This window comes from Neovison vison, chromosome 13 (assembly GCF_020171115.1).
Source record: "Neovison vison isolate M4711 chromosome 13, ASM_NN_V1, whole genome shotgun sequence".
NCBI classification, from domain to species: domain Eukaryota; kingdom Metazoa; phylum Chordata; class Mammalia; order Carnivora; family Mustelidae; genus Neogale; species Neogale vison.
Genome location: NC_058103.1, coordinates 13,905,100 through 13,923,428, shown reverse-complemented (window position 1 = coordinate 13,923,428; position 18,329 = coordinate 13,905,100). Strand labels below are relative to the sequence as shown.

Sequence of the window (18,329 nt, the reverse complement as noted above, 5' to 3'; positions counted from 1 at the left end):
AGTGGGAGAGGGAGAAGCAGGCTTCCCTCGGAGCAGGGAGCCCTGTGTCGGGGGTTGATCCCAGGACCTCAGGATCATGACCCGAGCGAAGGCAGATGCCTAAGGACTGAGCCACCCAGGCAACCTATGAATTCCCATGTTGAATACAACTCTGGGCCGTGATTTTGGTTTCTTTTCTCAACTCATGGTGTGGTTACCATGGGCCTTTTCAAGAGGAAAACTTTCATTTGATGAAGTCTCTTTCTTCCTTCCTTTTTTCCTTCCTTCCTTTCTTTCTACCTTTCGTTTTCTCCCTTTCTTCCTTTCCCTTTTTTCCTTTCTTCCTTTCTTTCAAGATTTTATTTATTTATTTATTTGAGAGAGAGAGAGAGAGAGAGCGAGCGAGCACCAGCAGTGGGAGAGGCAGAGGGAGAAGCAGACTCCCTGCCAAGCAGGGAGCCTAATGTGGGGCTTGATTCTGGGACTCCGGGACTTGAGAATCATGACCTGAGCCAAAGCAGATGCTTAACCGACTGAGTCACCCAGGCACCCTCTATGAGGTCTTTCTCTTTTAGATTGATTTTGTCTTTTATGAATTGTGTTTTTGGTATCATATCTAAGAATTCTTCACTCAGCCTAGATCTTAGATTTTCTCATGTTTTCTTCTGAAAGCAGTTTTGCCTCTTGCATTTAAATCTATAATCAGGGGCACCTGAGTGGCTCTGTCAGTTAAGCCTCTGCCTTCAGCTCATGTCATGATCCCAGGGTCCTGGGATTGAGCCCCACATCTGGCTCTCTGCTCCGCAGGAAGCCTGCTTCTCCCTCTGCCTCTGCCTCTCTCTCTCTCAATCTCTGTCTCTCATGCATAAATAAATAAAATCTTTAAAAAAATCTATGATCAGTTTTGAATTAATTTTTTTCCTGAAGCTTTTATTTTCATTTATTTATTTATTTATTTAAAGTTTTTTATTTTATTTATTTATTTGACAGAGAGAGGTAACAAGCAGGCAGAGAGGCAGGCAGAGAGAGAGGAGGATGCAGGCTCCCCGCTAAGCCGAGAGCCCGATGCGGGGCTCGATCCCAGGACCCCCGAGACCACGACCCGAGCCGAAGGCAGCGGCCCAACCCACTGAGCCACCCAGGCGCCCCTGAAGCTTTTATTTATTTTTTTTTAAAGATTTTATTTATTTATTTGACAGAGCGAGATCACAAGCAGACAGAGAGGTAGGCAGAGAGAGAGGAGGAAGCAGGCTCCCTGCTGAGCAGAGAGCCCGATGCGGGACTGGATCCCAGGATCCTGAGATCATGACCTGAGCCGAAGGCAGCGGCTTAACCCACTGAGCCACCCAGGCGCCCTGAAGCTTTTATTTTTAAATAATTTCTGTACCCAGTGTGCAGCGTGGACTTATGACCCTGAGATCAAGAGTCACATACTCTGCCCATGGAGCCAGCCAGGTGCCACCAGTTTTTAACTAATATTTCTGTAATTATATATGAGTTTCAGGTTCAGCTTAATTTTTTTGTCTATTTTTTGTTCAATTGCTCCAGCACCATCCTTCCTCCAGGAAAGAGGGACAGGTATCCTACCTGTATTGAATTGCTTTTGCGCCTTTGTGAAAAATTGTTTGGGTGCATGTCCAAAGCTGAGAACTAGAGAGGGAAATGAGGTCCTGAGCATGTTATCTGAATCCTAGACTGTGCTTTGGCTGAAACTGTAATTGGCCAGATTGTTCAGTTATATGAGCCAGTACATTTCTTTTAATGGTTAAGGCAGTTTGATTTGTGGTTTCTGTCTTAACTAATGGAAGAAAGATACAGCTCATGTATTGGCAGGACTTAAATATAACCTGATGAAATACATTATCATATTTAAAGAAAAACCAGAAGTGGAGTTAGGTCAGCCATTTAAGTATAGATAAAGATAAAGCAAGGTGCTCTTGGCAAAACCCAGGATTGCCTCTAATTTGTTATTTTGTGGTCCAACATCCAATGTCTCTTTCGATCTGGGGGTAATCCCTCCCCATGGCATGCCTCCCATTCTGGAGCTCAAGAGAAAAGATCCTCCTTATTTCCACTTTGCCTATATCCAGGCTAGTGGGTATGTGATGTGTGTGAGACATTAGATTCTCCTGTGCAGGATTTTGAATCTTGAGAGACAAATATAAAAATGCAGAAAAGTTTAGAAATTACTCATAGCAGTACTGCTGTGTTAATTTTCTGTTGCTGCCATAACAGATCACCACACATTTAATGGGTTAAAACAACATAGATTTATTATCTTATATGTATAATTTTAAAGGTATTCTTATCAAAGCAAGGTCCTGTCCCTGGGCAGGAAGAACTGCCCTTCTAGTTTTATATGTCAGAAGTTGGATTCAAGGGGCGCCTGGGTGGCTCAGTGGGTTGAGCTGCTGCCTTCGGCTCAGGTCATGATCTCAGAATACTGGGATCGAGCCCCGTGTTGGGCTCTCTGCTCAGCGGGGAGCCTGCTTCCTCCTCTCTGCCTGCATCTCTGCCTGCCTCTCTGCCTGCTTGTGATCTCTCTCTGTCAAATAAATAAATAAAATCTTAAAAAAAAAAAAAGAAGAAGTCGGATTCAAGTTCACTGGAGTAAGATCAAGGTGTTGGCAAGACTGTGTTCCTTCCTGAGTCTGTAGGGGATAATTTGTTTCCTTGAGTTTTTCCAGCTTCTAGCTGCTCCCTCCCCCTTCCCCCATCCCTGGTTTCCTTGGCTCTTGGTTCCTTTTCTCCATCTTTAAAGCCAGCAATTTTGACTCTTTCTGTCATCATATCTATCTATGACTATGGCTGAGAAAGGCTGTCTGCTCTGTGATTAGATCAGGCCCACTTGCATAACCCAAGAAACTCTTCCCATCTCAAGATCCTTAACTATAGTCACATGGGCAAAGTCCCTTTCACCATGTAGGTAACATATCTACAGTTTCTGAGAATTGAGGTGTGGGATATCTTTAGGGACCATTATTCTGCTTATCACCCTTGCCGTCATTGAGAGTACAGTAGTGGCAGGACCTTAGAGGGGGCAGTGGAAAAGGTATTCATTGGAGACAATGCTAATGATGGCATCCTGCCCTGACCTCCCATGGTAAGTGCTTGGTTGTGATTCCTGCTAACTTCCTCCCTTGTACCTGACAAGTTTTTGAGCCTGACGGTCCAAACTTCTCAACAAGTCTAAGATACCTAATAGTTTGTCCAATCAATTAACTTTCTTCTTTTTTTTTAATAACATTTTTTTTAAAGATTTTTATTTATTTATTTGAGAGATAGACAGTGAGAAAGAGCATGAGCGAGGAGAAGGTCAGAGGGAGAAGCAGACTCCCCATGGAGCTGGGAGCCTGATGCAGGACTCGATCCCGGGACTCCGGGATCATGACCCGAGCCGAAGGCAGTCGTCCAACCAACTGAGCCACCCATGCGTCCCTAACTTTCTTTTTAAATACAGATTGACTCCTGAGTTCTGTCTTCATGGGTAGTCACATCATTTCAAGGAGAAACGTAACTTTAGAATTTAGTGATTCTGGTTCCCTGAGCAAAGACCATCTCTAATGAGAGGTCTATGTATGTTAGTCTTTTACCCTAAATATTCAATTGTTCTGATTACCTTTTTCTTGTTCTGATTCTATACTCACCAAGTAACCTTATTCTAAAAGTTTTTTTTACTTATTTGACAGAGAGAGACACAGCAAGAGAGGAAACACCAGCAGGGGAGTAGCGGGAAAGCAGGCTTCCTGCCAAGCAGGTAGCCCGATGTGGGGCTCAATCCCAGGACTCTGGGATTGTGACTTGGGCTGAAGGCAGTTACTTAACGACTGAGCCACCCAGGCACTCTGCACCAAGTACCTTTTCAACAGGCTTCTTCATAGGACTATTGTCATGTGAACTATTATTATGGGAACCAGTGTGTTAACTGTTAATTTTGATCATTCCCGTCTAGGTAACAGTAACATTTCATTGTGAACTATTGGATTGGCATCCCCAATCCGGTAAGATTGCTAAGAGAGAGAAAGATCCACTCTAGGTGGGTTATAAAATCAAAACTATACGTGTAAGCCTGAAGGTTGGATTCTGGGCTCTGGCAAATTTAACAAGGAAATGAATGTCATCTCCTAGCACCATTTGGGAAATGGATTTATCTTAATCCATACTGGATACCCAGATGTAGCCACTTAGAAATGTTTATTTTAAGGACACTTTATTTTAGGCTCAGTACGGGAAATATCCAACTCTTGGTTTCGGCTCAGTTCATGATCTCAGAGCCATGAGATCGAGCCCTGCATCAGGCTCTGCACTAAGTAGGGAGTCTGCTTGAGATTTTCTCTCTCCCTCTCCCTCTGCCCTTGTCCCCCTCTCTCAAATAATAAATAAATAAATCTTAAAAAAATAAAAGAAATGTGTGTTTTAGTGGATGAAGACCAATTGTGTGTGTCTGTTTACGTTAAGGACTCCCTTTAAAGGGAAAGTTAAAGGGCACAAGCTTGCAAACCTGTCTTCTACTTGTTTTATTTTTCCGTTGTGGCTAAATATTGTTAAGATCTTTTTCTTCTTCCTCTTCTTCTTTTTTTAATATAATGTCTACCCTCAGTGTAGGGCTCAAACTCAAAACCCTGAGATCAAGAGTCACATGTTCCACCAAGGGAGCCAGCCAGGGGCCCTTGTTAATATCTTTGTAATGTTATGTTGAACAGCTTTAGGAAACGATTCTATTAAGTCCAAGGCCTTGGTTTGCTTTACCTTGTAGAATTTATTTTTTTTTTTTAAGATTTTATTTATTTTTTTGACAGAGAGAGACAGAGCCAGAGAGGGAATACAAGCAGGGGGAGTGGGAGAGGGAGAAGCAGACTTCCCACTGAGCCCAATGCGGCAGGGCTCAATCCCAGAACCCTGGGATCATGACCTGAGCAGAAGGCAGATGCTTAATGACTGAGCCACCCAGGTGCCCCTAGAATTTACTTTTATTTTAACTTTTACTTTACTAACTTTTTTCCTAATCAAAATTTAAAAATTTTATCTTTTATGGTGAAATATACAAATGGAAGAGTAGGAAAGACATATACATTGTCTAAAGCAAAATTATCAAGTGAGTATTAGCACAGCCATCGTGGAGGTTAAGGGTTGAACACTGCCAACTGTCCAGAATCTGAACATGAGCCCTGATCATCGGTTCCTTCTCTGAGAGAACCACTAGCTTGATTGTTCCTTTTTTGTTATATGACTCAGTATATGGAAAACAGTTCATCCTGCTGAAAAAAACAAAAAGGTTGGTAAGATACTGAAGAGTCAACAAGAAGATATGTAATTATCAGACTAAAATCTAGGTGAAGGCAGGATTTAGAGGGTAAGTGGAGCAATGATGTCACTTATTTATCCTGGGGCATGTTCCCTAATTGGCAACTTAATCTTGGTTTTTCTAGGCCTTATGGGACTGAAGACAAAGTCCTGGGCTTGGAGGGAGCGGAAAGTCTAAAGCTGGGACCGCAGAGGGCTACAGTTTCAGTGTAACACTAAATTCAGTGTAATTCTATGTAATTCAGTGTAACGCTAAATTATCAACAAATAGACCATTCGACAGATTGGAAAGAACGTTGTCTTGGAAGAAAGAGGTTGGGGAGAATGGCAGAGGGGGCACTGGACCCATAAGACAGCCCTCCCAGGAATATTTAACCCAATACACATCTCCTGGTGATTAAAAAAAAAATCCAGATAGTGACTATATCCTAACGTGGCCCCTTCTGGCAGAAGGGAAAGCAAATTCTCTCTGGAGCAATGAACCTTTATCCAAGGCCTCAAATAATTTTCCAAGTAAGATGTAGCTCATAGTAAAAAATAAGCACATGAAGAATGAAAATGAATAAAACCAAGCAACAACAAAAACGGGTCTCCTAATTCCAATTATCTGTTAAATAAAAAGAGTTTTTTTTCATTACTATTGACATAACTGCACTTGCATAGTAAAAAACTTCAAGAGTAAAAATTTGTTTTGGGGCACCGGGATGGCTCAGTCTATGGAGTATGTGACTCTTGATCTAGGGGTTGTGGGTTCCAGTCCCACATTGGGTATAGAGATTACTTAAAAATAAAATAAAATAAAAAGTACAGGGGTGCTTGGGTGGTTCAGTTGATTGAACGACCGACTCCTGGTTTTGGCTCAGGTCACAATCTCAGAGTTTTAGGGTTGTGGGATCGAGCCCTGGATCAGGCTTTATGATCAGTGTAGAAGTCTGCTAGAGGAGACTTTCTCTCTCCGTCTCCTTCTGTCCCTTCTCCTTTCCCCCTGCTCTTTCTCTCTTTCTCAAAAAAACTTAAAAAAAAAAAGTACAAATGTGGTGCCTGGGTGGCTCAGTTGGTTAAGCGTCTGCCTTTGGTTCAGGTCATGATCCTGGGGTCCCGGGATTGAGCCTGCTCCACGGGGAGCCTGCTTCTGCCTATCCTTCTGCCCCTCTGCCTGCTTGTGCTGTCTGTTTGTCAAATAAATAAATAAAATCTTTAAAAAAGAAGTACAAATGGATTTACTTTTTTTAAAGATTTTTTTTATTTATATATTTAAGAGAGAGAGAGAGTGAACAAGGGAGAGAGAGAGAGAGCACCAGCCAGCAGGACTTGATCCCAGGACTCCATCCGAGGACTCTGGGATCATGACCTGAGCCAAAGGCAGATGCTTAACCAACTGAGCCACCCAGGCGCCCCTTACAAGTGGATTTAAATAAAGTCCCTTTTCTTCCTCACCTTATATTCCTTGGAGATAATAATTTCCCATGGTTTTAGGGTGCATATTACAACTTTAAAATTTTTATTATATTTTAGAGAGATAGTGTGAGCAGGGGGAGGGGCAGAGGGAGAGGGAGAAGGATCTCAAGGTAACTTTGTGCTGAGCACAGAGCGTTACGTGGGGCTCCATCTCAAGACCCCAAGTTCATGACCTGAGCTGCTCATCTGAGAGCCACCCAGGCACCCCCTCTAGGGAATTTTTTAAAGATTTTATTTTATTTTTTTTTTTAAAGATTTTATTTATTTATTTGTCAGAGAGAGAGGGAGAGAGAGCGAGCACAGGCAGACAGAGAGGCAGGCAGAGGCAGAGGGAGAAGCAGGCTCCCTGCCGAGCAAGGAGCCCGATGTGGGACTCGATCCCAGGACGCTGGGATCATGGCCTGAGCCGAAGGCAGCTGCTTAACCAACTGAGCCACCCAGGCGTCCCTTGAATTTTTTTTTTTAAAAGATTTTATTTATTTATTTGACAGAGAGAGACCACAGTAGACAGAGAGGCAGGCAGAGAGAGAGGGAAGCAGGCTCCCTGCTGAGCAGAGAGCCCAATGCGGGACTTGATTCCAGGATCCTGAGATCATGACCTGAGCCGAAGGCAGCGGCTTAACACACTGAGCCACCCAGGCGCCCCTGAATTTTTCTTTTTTTCAAGATTGTGTTTATTTATTTGACAGACAGAGATCACAAATAGCCAGAGAGGCAGGCAGAGAGAGAGAGGGGGAAGCAGGCTCCCTGCCAAGCAGAGAGCCCGATGCGGGGCTCGATCTCGGGACCCTGAGACCATGACCTGAGCCGAAGGCAGAGGCTTTAACCCACTGAGCCACCCAGGCACCCCAAAACTTTGACGTTTTAAAGTGCTATAGAGCTTAGTTTTTAATCATCTTAAAGTTTTGTGATAAGCATAGGAAAAAAAAATTCTCAGTCATTTGTTTAGTTAGCCCAACTGTAGGCGATCTGCTCAGTCTTGAAAACATAATTTTCAGTAATATAACCCTCACATGTGCTCACTCATTATTACATAGATTTGGTTTTACTATTGGTCTAGTTAAGTACTTTGAAACATAAAAGAGTCTGTGACTAAGTGAGGAGATGGATTCTTGTTCCAGCTTTGTCAATAATTTGCTGTGTGACTTGGCAAGTCCTTTAACCTTAGATTTCTCTACTGGGTTAACAATTATCAAGGGCGAATCATAGAACGTTAGAATTGGCAGAGATTTCAGAATTGATAAAGTATAATTCCTTTATTTCATGGAGGGGTTGAGTGACTTCCCCAGGAGCTTTCTAGAACGAGCACTCAGTGTCTGGCATCTCACACTAGTGGTTTTTGCTTTTCTTTTCTTTTCTTTTTAATATCACAGCAGGCTTTCTTTCAGTGTCGTTCCAAGAAACAAACAAACAAAACCCAAAACAAATATATGGCTTTTTAGAAAAGCCAGATAACAATGTTAACCATTAGCCTGTACTGTAGCCGGCAAGCTTGTCTGAAAATGAACCCCATCTAACTTAAAGACGATTTAAAATTCAAAAGTTCTAAAACTATGTAAGAAAAAGTCGAAAACTAAAAGGTAAGGAAAAAAAAATTCGGCTTGAATACCCATAAAGGGAAAACAAAACTCCAACAGTAGTTCTATTCTTTTATCAGTTCTTTCTAGTCATTTCGTAACTTGGGCAAGGTGAAATCAGGGAAGAGAAGATGGCTTGTTTTTACACATTTTTGAAGGAATGGTGTGCAATATGGGTTCGGGAAATTGAGTTATTTGCGTCAACTATACTACACATTACATCACTCGTCTAATTTAGCGCCATTCCCTTTCCGGCCACTACCCAAAACAACGCGCTGAAACCTCCGACCACCGCAGTAATGCAAAAACTCCAAGTCCCGAAATGCTCCCCCGCCCATCTTTACCGCCTCCTCACAGGAGCAGCCTTTTTCGTCCTGGGAGTTGTAGTCATTTAAGCCTTGACTTCCGGGATGTGGGGCGGGACCCACATCCAGGGGACTACATTTCCCAGGAAGCTGTGCGCGCCCTTCTCCGCCCTCGCCGGCGTAGGACTCCACCCCCTCCCTCTCCTCTCTCCCTGGACTGCACTGCTCACGCCTTCCTGGTAGTCTGAGCTGGGAGAAGTTCACTCCGATCAGCTGATCCCAACTGACAACAGGAGAGGAGGAAGCCCGGAGGCAGAGAAGGAGGAGGGGGGGCGGAGATGGAGATGAGGATGGATCCTCCGGTGCCCTGAGGAACAGCTCCCGCCCCCGCCGGCGCCCTGCGGTCCCCCGACGCCACCTCGCCGCGGCGGAGCTGCTCGGTAGTGGGATACCCGGGCCGCCGCGGGCGGGGAGGGAAGGGCACGGCCCAGCGCCCGGCGAGCGATAGTCGTGGAGCTCCGGCTGCCCCCTGGGGCGGGGGGGGGCGGGTGCGGCTGGGGTGGGGGTGGGGTGGTATAAACAATGGATTGGGCTCTGGCCTCTGCTAGCGTGGGGGTGGATTTTGGGGGACCTTCTTTGTTTAGACTCTGCTCGTGCCCCTCGGGTTGTGGTGGTGTTGCCCGGGAGAAAGGAAGGGTGAGGAATCCCCGGCTGGAGAGACGTGTCGAGGTGGGGGCCCAAGGGGGCAGATTGTTTGCTTGGCCGGTCCGGCGGTGGGGTGTTCTTTTGGAGGTTGATTTTATATTTTTATAAATTGTGGCTAATTTCGATTTTTGTTTCTGTTGCGGGAGCTGGGTGGGCATGGCTGAGGTTAGGGGGTAAATAAGGTTTCCTAGTCACTCCCTTGCCTTCCTGTTTGTCTAAAAATAAGATTGATAGATTGATTACTAGAGGGAGGAGTGAATATTTGTAAGGAGGATTTTGCATTTCGTTAGGGTATTAGAATGGAGGTCAAGGCTAAGAGGGGTTAAGAATATAATTGTGGAAGTGACAAAAGCCTCTTTCCTGCCCCAGTTATCTTTTTCCCCCCTTTATTTTCTTTTTTGAAGTTATTTTTAAGTTAGTTTTTGAGTGACAAAGAGAAAAATCATTTGTTTTAACTCATGCAGGCCTAGCTTTGCCATGGGCCTTAGAGGAGGAATTCTGTCTCCTGTTGCCCCCCCCCCTTTTTTTTTGCAGTTAGAGAAGGGACAAAAGGAAGTACAGTAATTGTCTTTTATTGTTTTTAAACATGACATGGTGGCTTTTGTTTCCAGGTTTAAGGTCCTTAATAGACATTTGTCTAGAGTTGAAACAACCTAACTAGACCTGCCAAAGACTTTGGTGAAGCTAAAGTCTACATTATTATCATTTCTTTAGGTTTTTTACAGGCCTCTTTATTCACCTCACAAGTGTGTGTTGTGGGTTAGGGGAATGCAGAGGATTGCCCTTCCAAGGACTGTTTGCTTAATGATTTTGATTCTGAATTTAATAACTGGATGAAGAGAGAATTTCAGTCTGTGAAATGAATACACAGTTTCTGAGATGCCTTGGGCCTAGAGACCGTGGCAGTGTTCAAAGGGAGTCTTGCCCATGATTTTGAGAAGAAATTTCTGGGGTCAGAAGTAGCCTGTGTAAGTTTTACAAGCAAGAATGAGATTTCTCTCAGGAGTTCTGGCGTCTTATTTAATCACAATCTTTTTTTTTCCTTCCTTTCTTTTTAAGGTGTACTTCCGTTTTTAGATTAGTGAAATCCTTTTCCTTCCTCTATTCTAGGTATCCCCTGAAATATTGACTTGAGGTTGGATTAAATTGCAAAGCTCCTGACCACTCTCCTTCCCTACCAAAACCTTGTGGCTGAGGCCCAGCCCACGAGGTGCCCACCTTGGTGAACCTACCGGATCTCTCTCAGATAGCCATAAGAGACCTTTTCAAGTTAATTTTGACCACAACTTTGGTTGCACTTTATGGAGGAGAAAACCGTCAAACCAAATCAACATTGCCGCTGATCCGGGAATCTTGGAGGCAGAAAATTAAAAATTTGAACATTTGTGAGCAGGTGAAGAATTCTGATAGGACCCCGAAACTTTGTTTTTGTTTTTTTTTTTGTTTTTCTGAAGGTGTTCAGAATCCTCTGAAAGTTCTCTGCGGTCCTCAGACTCAGAGCCTCTGTCTTCACTCCTGGGGCAAGCCCAGGGACCATTCTATGGTGGGTGATTTCCTTGCCAACCTGAGTATGAGTGCTCAGACTTCCCCAGCAGAGAAGGGCCTGAATCCGGGGCTGATGTGCCAGGAGAGTTACGCCTGCAGCGGGACTGACGAAGCGGTCTTTGAGTGTGATGAGTGCTGCAGTTTGCAGTGCCTCCGCTGCGAGGAGGAGCTCCACCGGCAGGAGCGCCTGAGAAACCATGAGCGGATAAGACTCAAACCTGGCCACGTCCCTTACTGCGATCCCTGCAAGGGCACCAACGGGCACTCGCCGGGTGTTAGGCAGAGGGCAGCCGTGAGGTGCCAGACCTGTAAAATCAACTTGTGCCTGGAGTGCCAGAAGCGGACTCATTCCGGGGGTAACAAAAGGAGACACCCCGTTACTGTGTACCATGTCACTAAGGTCCAGGGCTTACTGGAGGAGGACGAGCTGGATGAGGAGACCAGGAGGAAGAAGATGACTGAGAAGGTTGTGAGTTTCCTCCTAGTAGATGAAAATGAAGAAATTCAGGTGAGCGAGCCTGTGGGTGAAGTGGGAGTCCTGTGGTTGAGCCGCGGAGCTCTAGTTGGGAGGGAGCTCTTGTTGGAAGGGAGCTCTCGAAAGGAAAAGTCCAAGAAGAGCTCACGTTTTGATGGTTCAGGGGCGAGACCCAGGAAAGCTTAAGTTGCACGGAGTCAGATTTCGTCAGTTACTGGTCACTTACCGGTCAGTCGTGTGACCTCGGGCTGAATTACTTTCTCTCCCTGCCTTAGTTTTGCCATCTGTGAATTGGAGGCAGTGCCTACTTCACCAGGCAGTTGTGAGGATGAAGGGGTACCGTGTTTCTAAAGCCTGTTGCATAACAGATGATCACAACACGGTCACCGTTGTCATTATTGTTATTGGGGTTATTGCGAGGGAGACCTGGCTTAGATAAGCTTTTGGAGTGAGCGCTTGGCGAGTGGTAAATAAGTGGGGCTGATATGGGCTGTGTGTGCAGGGTGGCAGACACAGTGGGTCCCCTGGGAGTGCCAGGCAGCAAGTCAAAAACCTGCTAGCTTAAATTTAGAGACGGGGGTGGTCCTCAGAAAGTGGCTTTAGAGAAGGATAGCATTCTGCCCAGATGGCCTCTTCTTTTCCTGTACAGGCTGATCAGGAAAAGCCAGGACAGAAGGAGAATACCTGATCCCGCTTCCGAGTTGGGGCAAGGGTAGCATGTGGTGGGAGCCAACTGGGGAGATGGCGGCATGTAACGGGGGACTATGGAAGGGGTGGTGTGACGCTTATACTTTCCAGTGAAGGTTGTATAATGTGCATGCTTTTGAGTGAAGACCGCTCGAATTCCACGCTCACTTCCCCGCTCCTGACTGTGTAGCCGTGGAGAGTGATGTGAGCTTCGTGCCTTCATCTCTTGTACTGCCCAGTAGTAGTTGAGAAGATTCAGAGAGAGAGTAAGGAATGGCAGTGGAAGGGCCCTTATCACAGGGCCTGGCACATAGTGTCCAGTACCAGCGCCTTGTTTCTGTGGGTGTCATGAGGTATTTGTGGTAAATGGACTTGGTACTTTTCAGCTGTGATGACTCCTCAGGTCTCCAGGTTGGGGAATAACCTTTGTAAATTGCTGTTCCACAACTCTCCAGTTGCCCACTAGGAATTTTTCAGCTCTGTCTCTTTCCTCCTTGTTAAGGTTATAGAAATGCATTACATCATGATTCCATTGTCAGCTAAATATTTTGCTAACACAGACTTCTTTATTGGCTGAGAGGGACTAATGGAGTTATGGGAAGAGTGACCCAGATCCCAGTCTGCCTCTCTTGTTAGCAGTAATGTCTTCATCATGGTTATGCTCTAATTGGGTGACAGTGTGGAGTGAGTATTTTCTAAATGGAACACTTGGGCTTGGGTGTTTCTTGTTGGCTTTGCCATCAGTTCATAGTTTGGAGTCATAGTTCATAGTTTGGATGGCTGTCACTTTTGTAAAGCGAGAGGGAGATTTGGGACGAACCAGTAATCTCACAGATCAGTTTTAGCACCAAAAATAATATTTTCTGATGGGAGGAGGATGTGTATTTTTTCTTTTTGTGCCACTGATACATGTTCCTTAGTAGAGAATTAGGAAAATTTATGGAAGTGTAATGAAGAAGACAAATCCACTACCCACAGATAGATAACTTGTTTATCTTTTTTCTTGCAGTGTGTAGTAATGTATGTGACTGAGTTGATTTTGAAGATTCCTCCTGCTTTGCTTTCCTTAAACACTGACCACCCTCCAGGAAGTAACAATTTCTGAAGCTTAAGCAGCACTGGTTGGGACTAATGGACTAGACATAGAATGTATTCTTTTTGGGTGATGACTTGTTCTCTCAGAGTCACAGTGGGAAAACTACTTTGCAAGAATGTCTGGTTCTGTTTTCTGATGTGAATGTCCCAGACAATTAGATGATTGTCTAAGACAAACGTAGAGTATAAATTCAGCCAGCATGTGAACTCCTGGAGAGCAGGACTGGGTCTTAGGCCCTGTGTCATGTGCAGTGGTGGGCACATTGGGCATAAATATCTTTGATAGGTCGGTGATGTCACATCTCAACTTCACCTTTTAAAAACTGGGGATCATGCACATTTCTAGTTAAAACCTAAAATAACAGCAAAGGGTATATGATAGCAAGAGTTTCCCTTCTACTCCATCCCCCTGGTCTCCTTTAGAACAGTCTCCATGAACAATGAACTACCTAAAATGCCCTTTTAGAATTTTTTGACAGGTGCTTATTAACATATGTATGTATCCTTTTTATTTTTAAACAGAGATCTTTTCAGACCCTGAGCTTTTTTTCACTAAAGGATACATCTTATCAGTACATTGAGGTCTACCTCATTATTTAAAGGCTGCCTACTATTTTGTTGAATGGATTTTCTATAATTTGAGCCTGTTAGTGGATATTTGAGTAGTTACAAACAGGATGTGTTGAAGATCCTGTGAATCTATTTAGAAATGGAATCTCTTTGTCAAATGATGTATGTATGCATTTTATTTTATATATTTTATTTTTATTTTTTAAGAGATTTTATGTATTACAGAGAGCACACATGCACTTGAGCAAGGGGGTAGACAGAGGGAGAGGGAGGGGAGAAACAGACTCCCCAGTGAGCAGGGAGCCTAATGATGATACAGGGCTTGATTCCAGGACCTGGAGATGATGACGTGAGCTAAAGGCAGAGGCTTAGCTGACTGAGCTACCTCTGATGTGTGCATTTTAAATTTGGACAGGCAGGACGCCTGTGTGGCTCAGTTGGTTGAACGACTGCCTTCGGCCTGGGTCATGATCCCAGGACCAGGTTTGAGTCCCGCATCGGGCTCCCAGCTCCACGGGGAGTCTGCTTTTCTCTCTGACCTTCTCCTCGCTCATGCTCTCTCTCGCTGTCTCTCTCTCAAATAAATAAATAAAAAATCTTTAAATTTGGATAGGTATTACCAGATTTCTAAACCTCATTTTCTTACCCTCTGAAGTACTTCAGTGAATCCCCTGAGTTCTGATCTTGACTCATAATAGCTAACATTTAAAGCGTTCTTACTGTGGTTGTTAGGAACTGTACTTAGCACTTTGCATGTAGAAGCTCATTTAATCCTGGTGATAACTATGTATTAGTTTCTTGTTGCTGCTGTTGCAAATTCCCACACATTTACTGGCTTAAAACAACACAAATTTATTTTCTTACAGTTTGGAGATCAGAAGTCCTAAAATGGGTCTGAGTGGCTGTGTTTCTTGTGGGACTCTAGGGGAGGATTTCTTGGTCTTTTCTAGCTTCAGGAGGCTGCCTACATTCTTTGGCTCGTGGCCCCATCATCCAGCTTTAAAGACAGCGCTGTAACATCTTCCCATCCCTCTCTATGACTCTCTGCTTCTGTTGTCCTATCTCCTTGGCCCTCCTGCCTCCCCCCTCACAAGGACACTGTGATTCCATTGGACCAACTTGGATAATCCAACACTGTCTCCTCTCAAGGTGTTTAATGCAGTCACATCTGTAAAGTTCCTTTTGCTACATAAAGTGAGATATTGACAGGTCTCAGGGATAAGGAGGTGGTGGTAGGGGGTGCAGTTTCAGCCTACCACACCCTGTGAAGTAAGTTGTAGTCAGTTTGGGCTGCTCTGTGTGATAGAATGCTGCGTGTGTTGTTATCTTATATACCATTCAGTAGCATATGAACAACAGAAGTTTATTTCTTGCAGTTTTCTGGAGGCTAGGAGGCCCAAGGTCAAGGTGCTGGCTGATTCAGTGTCTGGAGATGCCTGACTTCCCGACTCATAGACAGCCATCTTATCTTTTCCCTGTGTCCTCAGATGGTGGAAGGGAGTTCTGGAATCTTGTTTTATAAGGGCATTAATCTTACTCATGAAGACCTCACTTCATGACCTAATCAACCTCCCAGCCCCCCTCTCCCCCACCCAGTACCATCATATTAGGGATTAGATTTGAACCTGAATTATGGGGGGACACAAACATTTCATTTCTAACATTGTGTTTTGTAAGTGAGGACACTGAAGAACAGAGATGAAGTAACTTACCAGGGTCAAGTTACAGTAAGTGGCAGAGGATTTGAACACAAGCGTCTGGCTCTGAAATCCTTGCTGTGACCGTGACACTCCAGTTGTCTCTGACCAAGGCAGTTAAGCTTTCTGATTAAGCTTTCTATGTCCCGTAGCATCAGTCCACCAGTTCTTCCTCAGGGCTGCTGTGCGGAGCAAATAAAGCATGGCTTTGTATAAATGCAAGACAGGGTTATTATTGTTACTAAAAGTTATTTTAAATTTTAAAAATGAAAAAATTTTAAAATATTCAATTTATTTATTTGTCAGAGAGAGAGAGAGAGAGAGAACGCGCGTGCCCGCACGCACGCACTTTAGGGGAAGTGGCAGGCAGAGTAGGCAGAAGGAGAAGCAGACTCCGGGCTGAGCAAGGAGCCTGATGTGGGGAACTTGATCCCAGGACCCTGGGATCATGACCTGAGCTGAAGGCAGACTCTTAACCGACTGAGCCACCCTGACGTTCCGGATATCAGGGTTACTGAAGAACTGTTTACTACAATAGTAAAGATTCTGTGAGGTAGGCCCCATCTTTGTTTTTCCTTTTATGTTTCTAGCATTTGTGGGTTTTGACCATTTTCAGTTTTGTACATAGGAATTATTTTAGAAGCTTGTAGGCTATAACTGGTGTGTGGTTTTTTTCAATTTCTTTGGCCTAGAATCCCCTAAGATTCGTTGCTTACGGTTTGAGTATTACTCGGTTTCTTTGGGAAAACCTGAAAGTTCCTTTTAGAAACAAACAAGTTCCTTTTAGAAGTGTGAATTTTATCATTACCTTGTCATTTGCATGTGCACTATAGTGCTAAATTTAAGGAGAGACTGGCTTTTGGTTTCAGAAGCAAGAATTCATTTGTGGCTCTTAAACGGACCTTTAGTCTGTTACCCAAAGCATTCACTGATCGATCACAATTACTGAGCTCACATTGTGTGCTGGGCTCTTTCGAGGTTCCAGGGATACTTGGGTGGTAGGTATGCCATCGGTCGGTCCATGCCATCGTAGACTTACCATTCAAGCAGGGAAAACAGAGTTCACTCATGTAAAACAAATAAAAAGATGGTTCAGGTGTAGTATTATGCAGGAATGTCTTGGAAGCTACTTGTGCAGGATGATCAGGGAAGGTTTTACTGTAGAGATGACTTTTAAGCAAAGACCTGATGGATACTACTACCTGGGGAAATAGATCTTCAGGCAGAGGGCAGTGGGAACAGATAGAAGGTGGTGGGCATGTTCGGTTCGGGGTATAGGAGGAATGCCAGTGTTGCCGGAGGGAGCTGGCAGAGCGTGGGAAGGGCAGAAGCACAGATGTAAATGGGTTCCAGAGCAGGTGGGGCCTTGTAGGCCATAGAAAAAAGTGTGGCTTTTAGGTGTAATGGGAAGCACAGACAGCATTATGGTAGTAAGTCACGTGATCCAGTAGTTTTCAAGAAACGACTGCAGTGTGAAGACTAGATGGTAGTGACTGGTAGGGGCAGGGCAAGAAGAAAGGCAGGGAGACCACCTAGGAGGCCATTGTAAAAGAGAAGTGAGAGGTGGCTTCTATTTGGGGTTACCATTGACATTGGGGAGATGGAAAGACTCTGATGGGCACTTCCGGGTGAGCACATGGCCACTGGGGAGAGTGGTGTTTCTGGAGAGTGCCCGGAAGCTCCTCACCCTTTCCCCATACCTCTCTCCCTACGCATCTCTCCATCTGGCCGTTGATTTGTATCCTTTATCATATCCTTTAATAAACTGGTAAGTATTAAAAAGAAATAAAAGAAAGACTGACGAATTTGGGCCAAAATTTGGATGTAAAAGAGGAATGCTCTTACAGAGTGGAGGGTGAGGAATGAGAGAACTCGCAGTGGTGACTCCGTGGCATTTCCTTTGTGCAGATCTCACTGGCTTAATACCCTGTGTTTTATTGATTTGCTGACACTAAAAGTCTTTTAAGAACCTGATTTGTACAATAAGGAGTTAAATTAATCTCATTTGGTATTATCTAACGCGGTGGTTCTCAACCAGGAGTGATTTCGTTCTCCCAGAGGGCATTTGGCAATGTTGAGAGACATCTTTGGTTGTCAAAACTGGGGGATGTGCTACTGGCTAATGGGTAGAGGCCAGGGTGTTGGTAAATATGTTACAACACATAGGGCAGCCCCCCACAAAAAGAATGATCCGGTACAGAACGTCAGTTGTGCTGTGATTGAGAAATTGATCTAACGGATGAAAGTTTGATCTAATAGGAGATCTGTAATCTGGTGACATGGCAGACAGACCAGGGACAAAAATTTAACCTATACACCAGTTTTGCCTCCCTCTCTTGGTTCTGTTTGCTCTCCAGAAGTAATGTAGCTGAAATCAGTATTCTCTTTTTGGCATACTTGCAACCTCTCCAGTGAAATGCTTAGACATCTGTGTAGTTTTCATTGATTTTTCTAGGCCTCAGTGGAACTGTGCTAGGAAAACCAGAGGACTCGAGGGTCCATTATTTAGAGTCCATAATAAGTAAATGATCCACAGTTCATATGCTCTTGAACTTAGAGACAACACCCTTAGCAAATAAGTCAAAGGTTAGAAGAATAAAATTCTGACAGTTGGTTTTCTCAGTGGAGGAAGAGGATAGTATTTTCCTATCTGTTGTGTCTTGTGGGGGATTCAGACATGTCTTACCTGAATGTTTACTGGTCCGAGAAAAAAGTGAACAATTAAGTCTTTTTTTTTATTTATATGCATATCTTATTTTTTAAAAATATTTTATTTGTTTGAGAGAGAGAGAGAGAAAATGAGAATGAGAAGGGGTGTTGTCAGAGGGAGAAGCAGACCAGCTGCCGAGCAGGGAGCCTGTTGTGGGACTCGATCCTGGGTTTCTAGGATCATGACCTGAGCCAAAGGCAGTCACCCAGCGGAGCCACCCAG

The 18,329-nt window shown here is 44.3% G+C and overlaps 1 protein-coding gene across 1 annotated transcript in view; it reads left to right on the top strand.

The window, feature by feature from the left end:
* The first annotated feature begins 8,849 nt into the window (after positions 1-8,849).
* Positions 8,850-18,329, top strand: part of ZFYVE1 (zinc finger FYVE-type containing 1) — a 59,463-nt gene continuing 49,983 nt past the window's right edge. The window contains exons 1-2 of the mRNA XM_044231625.1: positions 8,850-9,063; positions 10,439-11,381. Coding sequence (XP_044087560.1) covers positions 10,869-11,381 — 513 coding nt within the window. The 5' untranslated portion in view covers positions 8,850-9,063; positions 10,439-10,868. The remainder of the gene's footprint in view (positions 9,064-10,438; positions 11,382-18,329) is intronic.